Raw genomic sequence first — 18,512 nt, 5'->3', positions numbered from 1 at the left:
CCATTTGTTTTTCGCCGACGATGTGATGATCTTTGTGGAAGGAAATGAGGAGCAAATGGGTGTGGTCATGAATATCCTTAATTGCTTTTGCACCGCTTCTGGCCAGAAGATCAATGTCCATAAGTCTCGGATGCTTTGCTCTAAGAATATGGATAGAAGCTTGTGTAAAAATCTTAGCGATCTTTCTGGCATTCCTCTTACTCACTCTTTGGGTAAGTATCTTGGGGTTCCCCTCCACAGCGACAGAGTTTCCAAAGCCTCCTTTAAAGAGACTCTGGATAAAACTAATGGGTTGTGTGCTAGTTGGAAGGCCAATTCTCTTTCCATGGCTGGCCGTCTAACCTTAATTCAGTCTGTCAACTGCGCGGCTCCCAATCATATCATGCAAGCCTGTAAATTGCCTGAGCCGGTTCTCAATGAGCTAGACAAAATCAACCGTCGTTTCCTTTGGGGAGAGTCGGGAGAGGGAAGGAAGATTCACCTTGTCCCTTGGAAGGAGATCTGCCAGCCTAAAAGCAGGGGGGTCTTGGCATTAGACAAGCTAAGGACAACAACAAAGTTTTATTAATGAAGCTCCTTTGGAGAATGTGGCAAAACCCTTCATCTCTTTGGGTTCGTCTGCTCTGTGGCAAGTATCGAAAGGACAAAATCTTTGGGGGCCCTAAGGAGAGAGTTGTCAATTGTTCTTTCCTTTGGAAAGGGCTCAGTGCTGTGTTTGCTGAATTCTGCTCGGGGGTTGGCCTGGAGGTGGGTAATGGTAAGTCCATTAGTTTCTGGTATGACACCTGGATTGGGGATAAACCGCTTATAGATATTTGTAGCTCCCCCCGCCTAGCAATAGCCGCAATTGGAGGATTGCTGATGTGGTGGACTCTGATGGGGACTGGATTTGGTCTAAGTTTGATACCTTCTTGAGCCTGGATACTCTCCTCAGAATCAAGAGAGTTAAAATTAGTAATCTTGAGGAGGACAAGGATAGGCATTGCTGGGCCCTGACTAACAATGGAGCTTACTCTTGCAAATTTGCCTTTGAAGCCTTTACGCTTGACAGATCCGACCCTCTCTCGGATACTTGGAAATCCATTTGGGCTCTGAAAATCCCTTACCGAATGAGGAGCTTCCTGTGGCTGGGAGTTAAGAACAGGTTGCTTACTAATTCGGAGAGACATAGACGACATTTGGCGGATTCAGGTGCTTGCAGTAGATGCAGAGGCCATGTTGAAACTTTGTGCCATACCCTTAGGGATTGCTATAGAAGTAAGGATGTTTGGAAGAAAGTTCTCCCGCACCACATTCTCCCCTCCTTCTTTGCCAACTCTGAGAATGACTGGTTCTCTAGTGGGGTTAATGGGAAGTTACTGGCTAACATGGAGAATGGTGACATTTTCTTTGCCATTATTTGCCACCAACTCTGGAAATGGAGGAACGAGGAGATCTTTGGTGAGAAGACTGTTTTTATTCAGAACTTTCCTGAGTTCTTCTCAAATAAGCTCCTCACTATTACTGAGAGCTTCAAAGGGGACCCCCTTGCCAGGTCTACCCAGAAGAATGAGGTTCACCTTGTTGGTTGGAGCAGACCGAAGGATGGGGTGGTTAAGCTGAATACGGATGGCTCCTGCCTCAACAATGGAAGAGTCGCGGCTGGAGGTGTTCTCAGAGACGCGGGGGGTGCCTGGATGTCGGGATTCACCCATAACCTGGGATTGGGCTCGTCATTTTCTGAGGAGCTGTGAGGTATTCTTTCTGGTGTCAAGCTTGCCAGAAATCTGGGTATTAAGAGGCTTTCTGTGGAGTCTGATAATAAGGAGACCATTAGTATGATCTCTAATAATCATGTTATTTGTCTTAATAGCCAGAACCTTATCAAAGCTATTAGAAGGTTTGGCTCCTCCTTTGAGTTCTTAGAGTTCAGCCACATCTTCAGGGAACAAAACCGGATTGCGGATCGCTTGGCGGCGGCTGGGCATGAGTGGATGTTAGGTGTTACCACCCTTTCTGATCCTCCTATCTTTCTTTCTTCTCTCCTTTTAGAGGATAGGGTTGGGGTTAGCTTTCCTAGGCTGATCCCAGGCTAGTTTTTGTCTTCGTGTTGTCTTTCTTTTCCTGTTTCTACCAAAAAAAAAAAAGAAAGAGAAAAGTAATTGAAGAAAAATATCGTTACTTTAATGATGTTAAGTAAATAAATTTTTAAATAATATAATTACTCTTTACTCTGTTCGTAATAATATTATCATTATTATATATTATTTAAATCGTTTAGCCGTTTGGTTTCAAATTCGAGATATAGGTTAAACGACTTGAAACTCTTAAACCATTAAAGCCAACTTATTTTTTTTATAGTTTATCCGATTTTTCGGTTTGAAACTGGTTAGACACTCATTAAGTAGATCATCTCTCAATTAAAGCTTTTTGTATATGTTAGAATTCGAACTCAAGATCTAATTATTGTCAACTTTAATTGGTTATTATATATTTTTCTTAATAAATAATTCTTTTTTTTTGAATCACTTAATTTTTGTTTTTAATTGAAATACGGACCTAGATCATTATATGTAACAATAGAGACACACTAATAAATTGTTTAACTAATTTTGATAATAAAAAACAAAAAAATCACGAAGTTGTTTAACTAATCTATACTATATATAATAGCGGAAGCAGAGAGAAATGAGGAGAAGTGTTTTAGAGGCATTTTTGATGAGTTGTCAACGTAGTATAATAAAATCAAAATTAAAAAGATTTAATTAATTAAAAATAACATATTTATATTTATAATATATTAAACAATTACCACCCCATTAATTAAAATAATAAAATAAAGTAAGAGTTACAGGAAGATGAAAAAACACAAAGCAAAGGAAATTCAAAAGTCACAAATAAACTTCTATATAAAGCATGATAGATAGTACTCCACCATTATATTCATTGGCCATGATAGATAGTATTATAATTCTGAAGGTAATTGTTCGATTTTTTTTCATATGTTGTAGTTATTTTGTTCTCAATTGTGTTGTTTTATTTTTATTAAACAATAGTGGTTATAGTTTCATCTTTCAGATCCATTTCTGCCGTTACCCAGGTTTTATACCCCTCGCTACCTTATCCATGTGTTTTATTTTTTATTTGTTTTTTTTCAAATTGATATCTCCAATTGAAGAAATCCGATAGAAATAGAAGATACATGGACAACTAAAATCGGGAAACACAAAAGTGCTAAAATTACAAGAAATTCTTATGTTTCTCAAGGTAATTATTCGATTTTTTTTCATATATTGAAGTTATTTATTTTTTTTCAAACTAATATCTCCAATTGAAGAAATCCGATAAAAATAGAAGATGCATGGACAACTAAAATCGGGAAAGACAAAAGTGTCAAAAATTACAAGAAATTCTTATGTTTCTCAAGGTAATTATTCGATTTTTTCATATGTTGTGGTTATTTTTGTTATTTTTGTTCTCGATTGTGTTGTTGTTTTATTTTCATTAAACAATAGTTGTTATAGTTTCATATTTCAGATATGAAATTTCATTTTTATCGTTACTCAGGTTCCATACCTCTCGCTACCTTATCCATGTTTTCTTTTTTATTTGTCTTCTTTTTTTCAAAATGACTAAAATAAAGATTTTGTATATTTGTATTCTTTTTTAGTATATGTTGCTAGGTGTTATCATTTTGATTGTTAACTCTAACTAAAATTTGGATTTTCGGCTTTATATGAACTCAATTTTTAGCTTTAATTGAAGTTAAATTAATTTTTCTAATTTGAAACCTGTTGAAATTTACTAATTTTTTTTAGTTTGAGTTTATCTAACTGATATGGATTGTATTTTTTTTATTTTTATGCATTTGGTATAAATAGATATAAGTTTCACACAATAATTGTTCATTGAAGTTTGATACATATTAAATAAAATATTAAAGAGGTATTGAAATATTATACTTACAATGAAGTTTATTTCAATTATAAAATATGTTATATTATTATTATTAAGAATTTATTTTTTCCCAGTTCTCTAGACAAAGAGATTGTAAGCGTCTAATACACTTGATAAGATGTTTATTCTTGAAGAATTTGGATTATGCTAGATACGAATTCAAAATGAAGGTAAATAAAAATAAATTTTGATGCTTAAAATCCTAAAAATGTGCATTAACTATGGTATATTAAGATAATTGCTTCTGCAACATTGACTTATATAGTTTTTAACTATTATATTGTGGTTTGTACAAAATTGTTAGTATTTCAAGAGTTTTTAATATATGAAAATGAAACATGATCATAGGACAAGTTGTTGAAAAATATTAATTAAAAAATATTATTATTTGAATCTCTTCAAATTCTCAAATGTTGAGCATAATGATTCTAATTAATAGAATTAATTTCATATATTAATTATAAACGTTTTGTTTTGTACTGAGCGGTTACAATTGTGATTTTTTTTGAAGCTAAATATCATTAATGAGCCAAAAACCGGCAAAAGTTTAACACAGAATGAGGAAACCCACTAGGGATAATATCAAAGTAACTCTGACTAGCAAATTGAGAGGTCGCTCTAGCAAAAGCATGAGCTAAACCGTTTGCTTGTCTTCTAATGAAACGGATAGTGTAACCGTTTTGAGATGATAAAACCGTGCGACATTATCCAATAATATCACCAAACTCAGACTGATCCAAACTTTCTGAAGTAATAGCTTTCACAGTGGTCAAGGAATCACATTCAAATACAATTTTACTGATTACAATTATGATTTAATTCTATTTAACTAAAATTAATTTATGAACTTCTTACTTCATTAAAAAAAATAAAAAATTTAATTAGTAGGTAAAAAATATTTCACCCTCTTCTTTATATGCTTATATCTTAACATTCTCTCTTATTTTCGAAAAAAAAACGAGAGGAAGATAGTTCTCTCCTAACTATCTTTTTACCTTTATGTTTGTTTGTTTTTCTTGCTTACGAAATTCAAGAATATATAATTATTATAAAATATTAATAAAATCAAATAAGTGATATCTGTTAGCGTGGCTGATATTCTATACAGTGAAAGAATGAAGAACACATTGATTGAATGTCTTGATGAGATATTACGAGATGAAAATAGGAGAAATAATTACTTTAAGCTGATTCAATTGGATATATTGAGTTATTATAGCAAAATAAATAATTGAATTCGCATACTTGGTTATCATGAAATTCCATCAAGTAAAATAATTATCATCAAGATGAATTTGTAACAGTTTATTACAAATTTTATTTTTTTTATATATAATATATTGAATTGATAAAATTTCTTAATGTGTAACATTAGAAAAGTATTGATGCTAATAGTTGATAGCATAATATATTGATTTTGCTTCATTTTTAATATAGATTACAATTCTTTTGTATCGTAGATATAATATTTATTAGTTGTAGTTTAATTCAATTTTTGTTTAACATAGATTGTAATTCTTTTGTATCGTAAATATAATATTTAATTTTTATTGTAGTTTAATTTAATTTTTGATTTTTTATTATATTCTAATATATTTCTTAATTAATCTTCTATATTATTATTATTGTTTTACAGAATTCTAATTATAAAAAAAATATAAAAATGTATTAAAATTACTAAAAATTACAAATTATTTAAATTTGAAAAAGTAAATAAATCATTCACCTTTAATTAAAATTTTATAAAAAAATTAATCAATTATTTTCAAAATTAATTTAATTTGAATTATCAATAAATATATATTAATTTTAAATATACATAATATAAATTTTTTTCATAACATGATATAAAATGACTTATAAAATAAATATGTCAATTTATTTATTTATTTAAATTATATAAAAATTTCATATCCTGTTCATCGAACAGATTTTCGACTAGTTATGATTATATTAGACAATAAAAATACAAATTATGATTAGAGTATTTCCAACGGCAGATTAAAAAAAAAAGTATTTCCAACGGAACCAAGAAATTGATCTTTATTTGACGAAAACAACAACTAGACTGTTAGTTCTCTTCTCTTCTTTCACTGGCCTGCATCCGGTCAACTTTTTTGTTCTCTGTCCAATTGAATCCGTTTTAGCACCATTAAAATGGATTTTATTAATACAAGCTTTGAACTTTCCGCGTCGTCTTGTAGATTTGTCTCCATTCACATGCTTAATCTTCATTCTGCGATCCAAATGCTTGCATCCTTCAACCACCATTGTTTTTCCTCGAAGCTACTTTCATTTACTCATTCAATTCTTTCTTGATTCATTATTTCTTGTTCTATAAACCCAATCCTAAGTTCATAGATAGAAAGGTCCCATCTTTATCTAGAGACTAGAGCTACCCACATTTATACATTTTGGCGGCCACAACTAGCTTGATTAAATGCTCCTATGAACTGATATTTGTCAATTTTTGATTCATCTTTGGTCATTTGATATCTGCAGCTCTTTCATCTCTGGTTTTTATCTATTATGGCTCAAACTGTTATTGATCACAAGTTCTCCTTTGGTGGCTCGAATCATGGGCAGGGTCAAGAACAAGTGCCATTTCCAACCAATAAAGGGTCTTTGAAATTTGTGCTTTTACATGGTAATTTAGACATATGGGTTAAGGAAGCTAAACACCTTCCTAACATGGATATGTTTCATAAAACCTTGGGGGATATGTTTTCCAAGTTGCCTGTGAAGGTTAGCCGCAAAATTGAAGGGCATGTGAGTAATAAGATAACCAGTGATCCATATGTCACTGTTTCAGTATGTGGTGCTGTAATTGGAAGGACTTTTGTGATTGAAAACAGCGAGAATCCGGTTTGGATGCAGCACTTCAATGTTCCTGTTGCTCATTATGCTTCAGAAATTCACTTTGTTGTCAAAGATAATGATGTTGTGGGCTCACAGCTCATAGGTGCTGTGGGAATCCCTGCTCAGCAATTGTACTCCGGAGCAAAAATTGAGGGCAGGTTTCCGATTCTCGGTAACAATGGGAAGCCCTGCAAGGCTGGAGCTGAATTGACTTTATCAATTCAGTTCACACATGTGGATCACATTTCAATTTATCAGAATGGAGTTGGTTCAGATCCAGGTTATAATGGAGTTCCAGGTACATATTTTCCAATTAGAAAAGGAGGTAAAGTTACTCTTTATCAAGATGCTCACGTTCATGATGGTTGCCTTCCTAATGTGATGCTTGATGGTCATGTTGAGTATGAGCATAGTAGTTGCTGGTTAGACATAGCTAATGCTATTAGTCAGGCTCGCCGTTTGGTTTACATTACTGGCTGGTCTGTTTACCACAGTGTCAAATTGGTTAGGAATGCGCACGATGGAAAAGACTGCACATTAGGTGATCTTCTGAAAATCAAATCTCAGGAAGGTGTCAGGGTGCTTCTCCTTGTATGGGATGATCCTACTTCCAGGAGTATTTTGGGATATAAGACGGTAAGAATCATCAACTTCTTTATATATATGATCTGATGCTGGTGATTTTGGTATCTTACATTGTTTGAACTAGGTGTTTGCTGCTTCTGTTTTGTAAATTTTGACATGAACTTTATATATACTGGGAGTATGATTGCTCATTTGGGGACTTTTTATGCAGCATTGATGTTCAAAAATTGAAGGTTCGGCTCAATGTTATAGAGCCTAGAGCAACTACTTTTTGCAGGTTCTGTTTTCATGATGTGGCAGAATAGATTACTCGTTGGATATTCCAGAATATACTCATTGTATCTATCATATGGACCAACTTTTATTTTCTATGGTTGCTTGGATATACTATGACCTTTTACATTCCCAGATTTATTGGATTTATATGAAGCAGTCACTAAAATATTTCTAGTTTCATAACTTTTGAGAACATTTACAGATTTTCCATTTATCACAGGCTATTTCTAACTCAAAATAGAACTACTTCTGTATCTTCTTTTACTTGGAATTGATTAATTTCTATGATATGTAGGAGGGAATCATGAACACAAATGATGAGGAAACTCGCCGTTTTTTCAAGCATTCTTCAGTACAAGTGCTACTTTGTCCCCGATCTGGCGGAAAAGGACACAGCTTTATAAAAAAGCAGGTCTGCTAAATGTAGATATTGGTATTCATTTGAGATTTTGACAAGAACTTTCTCTATCATATTATGTAATGTCTATGATAATATGTAAACTCATGATACTACTTGCTCTGAACCTAGTTCTGATGATTTTATTTTTCAGGAAGTTGGAACAATATATACCCATCACCAGAAAACAGTTATAGTGGATGCTGATGCAGATAATTATAGAAGAAAGATTGTAGCTTTTGTTGGTGGTCTTGATCTTTGTTTAGGCCGATACGATACTCCGCAGCATCCTTTGTTTAGGACACTGGAAACAGTACACAAAGATGACTACCATAACCCTACATTTCTGGTAAAGTAATTTGTTATCGATCCCTTTTTTAACCACATGTTAAGGTCATTTTTCGTCTGAACCTGTTTGTTTTGGTCATATCAGGAGCCTGTTTCAGGTTGTCCAAGAGAACCTTGGCATGATTTGCACTCTAAAATTGATGGTCCAGCAGCATATGACATCCTAACAAATTTTGAGGAACGCTGGGCAAAGGCATCAAAACCTCATGGCATTCAAAAGTTGAAGGCATCATATGACGATTCATTACTCAGGCTTGAAAGGATTCCTGAAATTGTTGGGATTGCTGAAGCTTCTTCACAAGCTGAACACGACCCCGAGACTTGGCATACTCAGGTATTGTCATGTTAACCAGCTTCACTTCAGCTCTCCAATTCAATATATATGTATCCTTCTGTTGACTAGATTTCCCAACAACCATAGGTTTTCCGTTCAATTGATTCCACTTCTGTCAAAGGCTTTCCAGACGACCCAAAAGACGCAACAAGCATGGTAAGAAAACAGTAGTTTGAAGGTCCTTTTCCTTCTCATTTCTTCAACAACCATCAATGTTTTCTTTCTAAAACATGAATCTAGTTGATAAATAATATATTTTTTTCTATGAAATTGTAACAGAACCTGTTATGTGGGAAGAATATGGTCATTGATATGAGTATACATACAGCATATGTGAAGGCAATCCGTTCTGCACAGCATTTCATCTACATTGAAAACCAATACTTTCTTGGATCATCATATAACTGGGACTCTTACAAGGACTTGGGTAAGAAAATTTAAGCTTTAAGATAAAGACTTTGCCATTGTAGAAACTTGATTTAGCTCACTGTAAACATGTATGTATGGTGGAAAAATAACTCTAATTTTCTTTTGTTTTTATGTTTCAAACTTAAAAGTTATCTTGTCAAATGCAAAGTTCTAAGAACTGAAATTTCCTGCAGGTGCAAACAACTTAATACCTATGGAAATTGCTCTTAAAATTGCCAACAAAATCAGAGCAAGGCAGAGGTTTTCTGCATATATTCTTGTTCCAATGTGGCCAGAAGGTGTACCTACAGGCACTCCTACTCAGAGGATTCTCTTTTGGCAGGTAGGAACCAATTACTTTCTCGAAATCTAGAGCGTCTGATAAAGCCGTCTCCATTTAGCAACACCATGTTTCATTGTTGTCAGCTATTAATATGTAGTGGACTTTTAACTATCAGCTTGAGCTTTTAGTTCAATTGGTTCTATGACATGGTGTCAAAGCCACCTGGACCAAGTGGTCCAGGGTTCGATTCCTGGCAGCCCTATTTGTTGATTAAATTGCAGGACATGGTAATATGGGCATGTGTTGTCACGCTTCAAGCCCAAGTGAGCTTTCGCGTGTGGGAGTGTGTCAGCTATTAATATGTAGTAGACCTTTAACTATCAGCTTGAGCTTTTAGTTCAATTGGTTCCATGACAATTGCTATGAAAAAGAATCTAGTGCTGCAGACAATTGGTTATCTCCTTGATCTTTTATTTCCTTTAGCTGTTATTGAATGCAAATCCACTAGGTCTTTGATTCTCGTCGTCATTGGGATTTGTATTCTGAAATTATGAGAAATTGTTTGAGTCTCTGATAAGGATTTCTTCTTCATATTCATACACAAAACTGATGCTGCATCAGAAAGGTTTCCAAGACAATTAGTGCTCATTTGATACTGCAACTACTTAGGCACTGTACAGAGTTTATTACCGCATTCCTTGACCAGAATCTTTGTTATTTTCTGCAGCAAAAAACAATGCAAATGATGTATGAAACAATATACAAGGCTTTGGTAGAGGCAGGACTCGAAAATACATACGAACCACAAGACTATTTAAATTTCTTCTGCCTAGGCAACCGCGAGGCATTAGACAGGGAGAGCAGTTTGAATGGCCCTAGTACCAATGCAGCAAAGACTCCTCAGGTATCAATATCTATTGCCTATTCCCATTCAGTTCCTAGTCTAAAAAAACTAACATTGGGTTCTTTTGATAAAACAGGCATCTGGTCAGAAGAGCCAGAAGAGTCGACGCTTCATGATTTATATTCATTCGAAAGGAATGATAGTGGACGACGAGTTTGTCATATTGGGATCTGCAAACATTAACCAGCGATCCATGGATGGAACAAGAGACACTGAAATAGCAATGGGTGCATATCAGCCGCGGCATACCTTAGCAAGAAAAGGCTCTTATCCACATGGACAAGTAAGTATCTCTCCCTTTCGTGTATGAACTCGAGCTAGCTATAGCTCGCGAGTGATCATGCTAAATGAGTGTAATGGAATGCAGGTACATGGATATAGGATGTCATTATGGGCAGAGCACATAGGAGGAGTTGAGGAGTGTTTCGAGCGACCGGAGTCTCTTGAATGTGTAAGAAGAGTAAGATCAGCTGGCGAGGCGAACTGGAGACAATTTGCAGCAGAAAATATAACAGAAATGAGGGGTCATCTTCTCAAGTATCCGGTTGAAGTTGATCGAACAGGGAAGGTCAGAGCTCTTCCTGGCTCCGAAACGTTCCCAGATGTTGGTGGTAACATATTAGGCACATTTACAGCCATTCAGGAAAACCTCACTATCTGAGTCTTGGACTGTACAAATTGCTTGATGCTTTTATGTAGGATTTATGTCACACGAAAACTCATCTTCAGTAGCGTTTCTTTTATTGTTTCGTGTTTGTTCTGTAATATAGAATAGGATCTAATGAACCTATTTGTTAGATTCCAAATTGTATTGCTTAGACTACAATCTGGTTAGACAGAGAATCTTTTTGTAAAAACATTGCTTACTTGTTACATTTACACACAACGCGATATTGTGCTGAAATTCTTCAATAAATAAATGGAAAAAGCTGCCTCCAACTCCAGTATATGAGCGTCATGTCGTTTTATGAGAAAATTCTACTATAGTCCTGGTCCATTGGACTTTGCCAATAGAAACATGTTAATTGTTCACTTTTTTTTTTCTTTACACCAATCATCGGATTGTATGATTCTCTTTTTTTCATTGGTTGAGTTCATTGCACCCGGTCCACCGTTGAAGTTCTTGGCAAACCAATTGTTCACCTATGCAAAATTGCTGATTTTGAAGATGAAAATAATCTAACTGGAACAGGACGAGAAATTCTACTATGGTCCCAGTCCATTGAACATTGCCAATAGAAACATGACAATTGTACACTTTCTTTCTTTACACTAATCATCTTCCAATCAAATAGCATGCTTCTCTCTTTTCATTGGTCGGGTCCCTTACACCTGGTCCAGTGGCGGATGTTGGGGTCAAAGGGGGCATTTGCCCCCCTTCATCCCTAAAAAAACAAAAAAGGAATTTTTTTTTTAGTCCAAAAGAAAAGATTAAGATGCAAAAATACCTCTATTTTGGGTGAGGAGCAATTTTACCCCTAACGTCTAAAATGGTACAATTTTATCCCTAATGTTGGAAGCTAAAAGCAGTTTTACCCCTAACGTTTGATAAATTGGGTTTATTTGAGAAATAATTCATCAAACTGTATTCTTGGTCATGAATCTCGTCATCTAGACTTCACACATGCATTATTTTATCAGTAACAAATCACAAACATATGTTGGGATGTGAAAAAAAAGAAAAAATATTAAAAATATACCGTCTTTTATACGAATTAGACAAAAAAAATTCAAAAAATTCACCAAATTTATAAATATTAATCTCCAATTTTATTATTAAATTACAAAAACATTATATCATTTTTTAGAACAAATTGATATACAATTGGTGCAAATTAAAGAAAAAAATGACTGTATATTATAATAGTGTCTGAAATTGATCCAATTTATCAACGTTATGGGTAAAATTGCTCTTGGCTACAAACATTAGGGATAAAATTGCTTCTGACCCAAAACATTAGGGGTATTTTTGCTCTTGACTACAAACATTAGTCTAAAATTTTTTTACATAGAGTTTTGCCCCCTCTCTCAAATCCTGGATCCGCCACTGACCCGGTCCATCGTAGAAATTCTCAGAGCACTGACATTAAATTATGTAAAGAGAGGATAGCATCTAATTGTGTTCAATGAAGGAACTTCAAAATTATAGATTCTAATATTTCATGTTTTCAGAATAATTGTAATGTGTTTATATTTTAAGTTAATTTATTTTTTTGGTAGGGAAAAGTTTAGATAAAGGTAGCTTAATAGTTAAGAGCAAACCACATTATTTAATTTTAAAAAATTAAAAAAAAAATATCCATAAATTTTATTATTATTATTATCAATTATAATTATATATTCGAATGCTAACCAATTACTTTTTTTTTTTTTACAACAAAAGTTCTTTATCTTGTTTATATTTACAACATATATTTTTCATTAAAAAAAATAAAAATATCTACAACATATATATGAAAGAAAAAATTGATTTGAGCGTCAAATACGTCAAATTAAAAACTCGAAAATTTTATAGTCCACGCTGGCAATCCGCCTGGAGGATCTTCATTCAATGGTTGAAACAAATTCCAGTGACACGGATCGAGCTCCACACCGTCGATTATATTAAATCCAACGGACACTAAAAGAAGATGCAAAAGATACGGGCGCCGATTGGTTCAATTCAAGCGCTCAAAAGTTGAATTATTTTGAAAATCGAAATTTGAAGAACCACTTCACTTCTGTATAAAAACCCCAACCCGGCATAGTTCTGAAATCAAGGTGTTCTTCTCCTATCTTCAGCTAGTAACTTAGATCCCGAAAGAATGTCAGGAAGAGGAAAGGGAGGGAAAGGGTTGGGAAAGGGAGGAGCAAAGAGGCACAGGAAAGTGTTGAGGGATAATATTCAAGGTATCACCAAACCTGCTATTCGCAGGGTGGCTCGAAGAGGAGGCGTGAAGCGTATCAGCGGTCTCATTTATGAAGAGACAAGAGGTGTTCTCAAGATCTTCCTTGAGAATGTGATCCGTGATGCTGTTACTTACACTGAGCATGCTCGTAGAAAGACTGTTACAGCCATGGATGTTGTCTATGCTCTCAAGAGGCAGGGTCGCACTCTCTACGGCTTCGGCGGCTGATCGTGTTAGTCAAATCTGTTATAATTACTTTGTTTTTTGAATGATTTTAGATTTCTGTTTCTGTATTGTTGAAGAAGGGGTGGCCGTCTAAGGTTGGATCATTCAGTTGTAAATGTAGTAACGGATCTGAATATAAAATTAGATTTCTGGAATTTAGTTCTCGTTTGGCCAATTATTACCCTTCTTTATTGGATTGTTAATTTCTCATACCTCAGTTTTCCCCCAAATGTTGCCCTGCTGAATCTTGGAATGAAGACCTTAGAAGCTAGGGTTTATAAAACTTCATTTGTTATCGATTTGGAATTTAGATTTCAGTTTTTTTCTCTATTTTTCTATTTGAATAGTGAATATTAAGCATAACATTTCGATTTACTTGTTTATGGTCGAGATCGTAGAGAAGGATAGTCTAGTGCCCCTCCATATATGCGAGCTTTTATTTGATTTTTTTTTATAGGCTCTGCTAAGTATTCTCATTTGGTCAGAACAATTTCCGGTTGTGAATCATTTCCAGATGTTGGTGATAACATATTTTAGGTACATTTAAGGCCATTCAAGCAAATCTCACTATCTGAGTTTTGTTTTATTCTTCTATACACATTAGTTTTATTCATTTTTCCATGGATTTTGTCCTACTTCTATGTAGGATCTAATGTATATACATTTCTTAGTTTCCAAATTGTATTGTTCATTACGATCTGGTTAGTCAGTGAATTCATATTAAAACATCTAACCTCATTTGTCAAAATAGTAATCCCTTGCCTGAAACTTAAGAATGCGTAGGCCTGCCCTTAAGTTTGTTGAAGATAGATCCCTTCTGTTGTTTCACTCCTAACAGAGATGCCAGTTTTTGGTTAAAAATACAAAACAATTTCTGATTCTGGTTTTTAAGAATGAAATATGTTGTTTTTATCAGCAACAAACTAGTGCTTTTTCTATTAGATATTTAGTCTTTGTTTTAGAGTTTGGAGGTTAATGGAGTAGAGAGTTAAATGAGGTAATGGAAAACGAAAACTTTATGTTATTTGGAGGTGAGAATTTGAAGATTAAACGAAGTAAACATTTAACTTCCATTAACCTTCATTTACTCTAAAAAAACAACCCCAAACAAGGTTAACTCGGTATTTAACATTCCTTTATTTATATTTTCTTCCATTAACGTTAATGTAAGTAAATAGAAGTAAATGAATGTTAAATATCGAGTTAACCTTGTTTGAGAGTTGTTTCTTTAGAGTAGATGAAGGTTAATGGAAGTTAAATGTTTACTTCGTTTAATCTCTAAATTAGGGGTTAATGGGAATAATGTAAACTTTTCTTTCACTTCATGTTTAAATTCTCAAATGGACTTAAACATTTAACTTTATTTACATTTTATAAACTTTCAAACAAAGTTAATTTTTTCTATAAAAAAAAAAAACAAAGTTAATTTTTAACTTTTCTTTCATTTCCTTTCCAATATTTACTTTAACTCTTACTTCCATTAACCAAACAAAGACTTAAACTTGAACACCTTGGTTTTCGCCTTATTTTCTAGCTTGAAAATTTCCAGCTTTGATATAAGAAGATTAACAAATGAACCTTCTGCAAACTGAATGTTCATTAAAAGGGTTGTATAAATTCTTGTTATGACTAAGAAAAATTGGTCTTTTGTTTAGGTCCCGGGAATTTTGTGTAATGAAGCAATATACCCAAATTAGACCATAGCCTATGAACTTTGTACTTACTTTCAACTTCCAAAATTTTCTCTATCTTGACCCTTCATTAGATCCACTTTAAATACCACTTAGACCTCGTAGGATTGAAAGTAGTTGTGCAATTTCATGGCCACACAAGTTCTGTTTGGGAGATCATAGTTTGTTTGATAGGGTAGCAACTTCTTCCTTAGAGAGTAGATAGGATAATTGACCCGGTCCTCATGACAACACTAGTATTGCCTTGCTAAGTTTCCTTTTATGGCTATATATAAGGTCAATGGGGCTACCATGGCCTTGATAGTTTTAAGATGGGTGCAGTTGTGAACTGCTTTTTATTTTGTCAATGGCTTGCTTGACATTGGTGGCTTCAAGATGGGTGCAGTTACGAGATACATCTTTATTTTGTGCGTAGCGAGTTAGCTGAGCACAAATCCAAAAACTTGTTAAAGCTTCTGCATTGTCTTAATCTCCAAAATTTGTAACACATAACTGTAATTCGAATTGATATGATTCCATCTCATTGTTCAAATGATATTCCAATTATTAAAAGAGAAATAATAACCAAATCAACAAGTTTTCCCGATCTATCTTAAGGAATTAATATTATCAAATAACAAGCATAAATTGGTGATAACAAACCAATCCCAAAAAATTAAAGACAATGAAAGGAGATCTAACCTTACACCTTCGAATAATTAAATTGGAATCTAAGTGTTTGACGATTTACAAGTACCTTACCAAAATACTTGTTCACGATCAAGATAATATTGCAAGAATGATGACCTGGTCTCTCAAGCTAAAAAGGAAGTTGAATCCTAGTGCATCAAGGTAAAAGAAATCCTAATTAGACAAGGAAAAACATTAAATTCGTTTTTGTCCTTTAGAGCCCAATTTCAGCCCATTAATTAACATTATTTGGGCCTTTTAATTAGTTAGAAATAAGCCCAATTAAACCTATAAGGTTATAGCATTAATTTTAATGAGTCCCAATGGGTTTTGCACATGCCAAACACATGCAAGTCTAAAGCTTCTCTTAAAACACGATCAACCTTTTTACATATCACTATTATGGACTTGAGTTTGGATACAACACAAAAACACACCATCTTTAATGACTTCGCTAGAATCCATTCCTTGCTTAAAGAAGCTCAAGATGAGTCTATTAAGCATTTGTTGGTCTTTCTTTGCACGATTCTTCGTCATTGGTCCAATTGACAGCTCCAATGGATCCCCCATGCTTCTACTGGGCTCCTTAACTCCAAGCTCCTTCGTTCCATGCTTTTGTGCTTTTGATATCACATCATTCCCTCCCTCTCGAAAAGGATTTGTCCTCAAATCTTCATCTCCTACATCAAACAAAGATAAATCAGCGACATTAAAAGTTGTATGCACACTATACTCACCTGACAAGTCCAGCTTGTATGGATTATCTCTAATTTGTGCGACTACTTGAAATGGACCATCGCCTTTAGGATGTAGCTTTGATTGTCACTGAGCGGTGAATCTCTCCTTGCGCATATGCAACCACACCCAATCATCAGGTTCAAATAGCACACGTTGTTGACCCTTGTTAGCTTGCTTTGCATACTGATCATTCTTCTTCTCCAGTCGTTGTTTCACTTGTTCATATAACTTAAGCACCATTTTTGCCTTCTTCTTTCCATCTAAACTTTTCCTTTCATCAACAGGTAAAGGGATCAAGTCTAATGGTGTCAAAGGATTAAAATCATAAACAATTTCAAATGGTGAAAAGTTAGTAGATGAATTCATAGCCCTATTTAGTTCATCCAACATATCATCTAACCTAAGGATAAGATGACGATACTTTACCATGATTTTGTTGACGGCTCTATAATTGATGCACATCCGCCAAGTTCCATCTTTTTTTAGTACTAGGATGACTAGTACATCAAATGGACTCATAGATTCACGAATCAACTTTTTTATAATTAGCTCCTCCACTTGCCTTTGAAGTTCTTTGACTTTATCAGGGTTACTTTTATAGGCTAGTCGATTTGGAATTTGTGCTCCGGGAACAAAGTCAATTTGGTGTTTAATTCCTCGAATCGGGGCAACTTATCAGGCATCTGTTCGGGGAATAAATCCTTTAACTCCTGTAAAAGAGGGGAAATACTAAAAGGAATGTTAGACTGACTTACAGAAGATAAACAAAAACTCTTACAATAAAATAATAATAAACTTTTGTTTTCAAAATCAGCTTGCTTTACACCCCCTCAATTTAGCATATAAAGATAGATTTTGGCTTTTGTTAATGCTTCTCTCTTTTTCTCTCCTCTCACCCTCATTTCTCCACCTCACTAATGCCTTTTCACTCACCTCTTCTCTTTTCACACCCTCACTGATTTTATCACTCTTATTTTCTCTCGCCTTAACTGTTTCCCTTCTCACATATTGTTCTTGTAACGTTCTTTGCATATAGAGCTGATCTTCAAACACTTCAGCAGGTGACAAAGGTGGCAAAATATACTTCTTCCCATCCTTAGCAATAGTAAATTTATTTGTTCGGCCATGATGTAGTGCTGATCGATCGAATTGCCAAGGCCTCCCCAATAACACATGACATGCTTGCATGGGTACTACATCACATAATACTTCATCAGAAAAAGAACCAATAGAAAAGTTCAGAAGCACCTGTTTAGTAACTTTGAGTTCGTTACTATCATTCAACCATGTAACCTATAAGGATTGGGATGCGGAATTGTTGATATCCCCAATCGGCTTGCTAACACATTGCTCACCACGTTGCAACAACTTCCTCCATCAATAATTAGTAAGCATGTTTTTCCAAGTACCTTGCAATGAGCATGAAAGATGTGCTCTCGTTACTCAATGTCACCACTCACTCCCATCTTCAATGTTTTACGAGTGACTAAGTTAACTCCATGTCCTCCTTTGCTATCCACCTCTTCTATATGACTACAATCTTCTAAGGTGGGCATATCATCTGATTCATGTTCGGACTCACTTTCGGATACTAACTCACCATGCTTCATAACCATCACCTTTTGATTCGAACACTCTTTTGCATAGTGCCATCTCCATTGGCACTTAAAACACACAATTTCACGAGTTCTTGTGGGGTTTTCAGTAGTTTTGTATTTTGGGGTAGTTCCACTAATTTGCAACTTCCCAAATGCTTTTGAATCAACTTGAGGCTTTTGGTCACTTTTAGAGCTAAATTCGGATTTAGTTTTGAAATTACCTCTTGGATCTGACTTCCATGGAGTGGAAGTAGTGCCTTTGAACTTTGATCTCCCTTTCTCAACCTCTTGAAGTTGTCTCTCAATTTTTATCGCTTTATGGAGCATCTCCTCTATGTGGAAATACGTTTGTAACTCAAGAGGGTTGCGAATC

General features: G+C 34.5%; 2 protein-coding genes across 2 annotated transcripts; both read left to right on the top strand.

Moving 5' to 3' along the window:
- The first annotated feature begins 6,021 nt into the window (after positions 1-6,021).
- Positions 6,022-11,274, top strand: LOC136210687 (phospholipase D gamma 1-like). The gene is made up of 10 exons (XM_066002060.1): positions 6,022-7,431; positions 7,952-8,068; positions 8,208-8,402; positions 8,487-8,735; positions 8,823-8,891; positions 9,015-9,162; positions 9,338-9,486; positions 10,154-10,330; positions 10,407-10,613; positions 10,698-11,274. The coding sequence occupies exons 1-10, from the start codon at positions 6,466-6,468 to the stop codon at positions 10,989-10,991; spliced, it is 2,571 nt and encodes an 856-aa protein (XP_065858132.1). The 5' UTR covers positions 6,022-6,465; the 3' UTR covers positions 10,992-11,274.
- A 1,774-nt stretch (positions 11,275-13,048) lies between these two features.
- LOC136210689 (histone H4-like) lies at positions 13,049-13,598 on the top strand. Its single transcript, XM_066002062.1, has one exon. The coding sequence runs from the start codon at positions 13,135-13,137 to the stop codon at positions 13,444-13,446; it is 312 nt and encodes a 103-aa protein (XP_065858134.1). The 5' UTR covers positions 13,049-13,134; the 3' UTR covers positions 13,447-13,598.
- The last annotated feature ends 4,914 nt before the right edge of the window (positions 13,599-18,512 follow it).

Source organism: Euphorbia lathyris, chromosome 1 (genome assembly GCF_963576675.1).
Source record: "Euphorbia lathyris chromosome 1, ddEupLath1.1, whole genome shotgun sequence".
Taxonomy (NCBI): Eukaryota; Viridiplantae; Streptophyta; class Magnoliopsida; order Malpighiales; family Euphorbiaceae; genus Euphorbia; species Euphorbia lathyris.
This window is presented reverse-complemented; position numbering and strand designations above follow the sequence as displayed.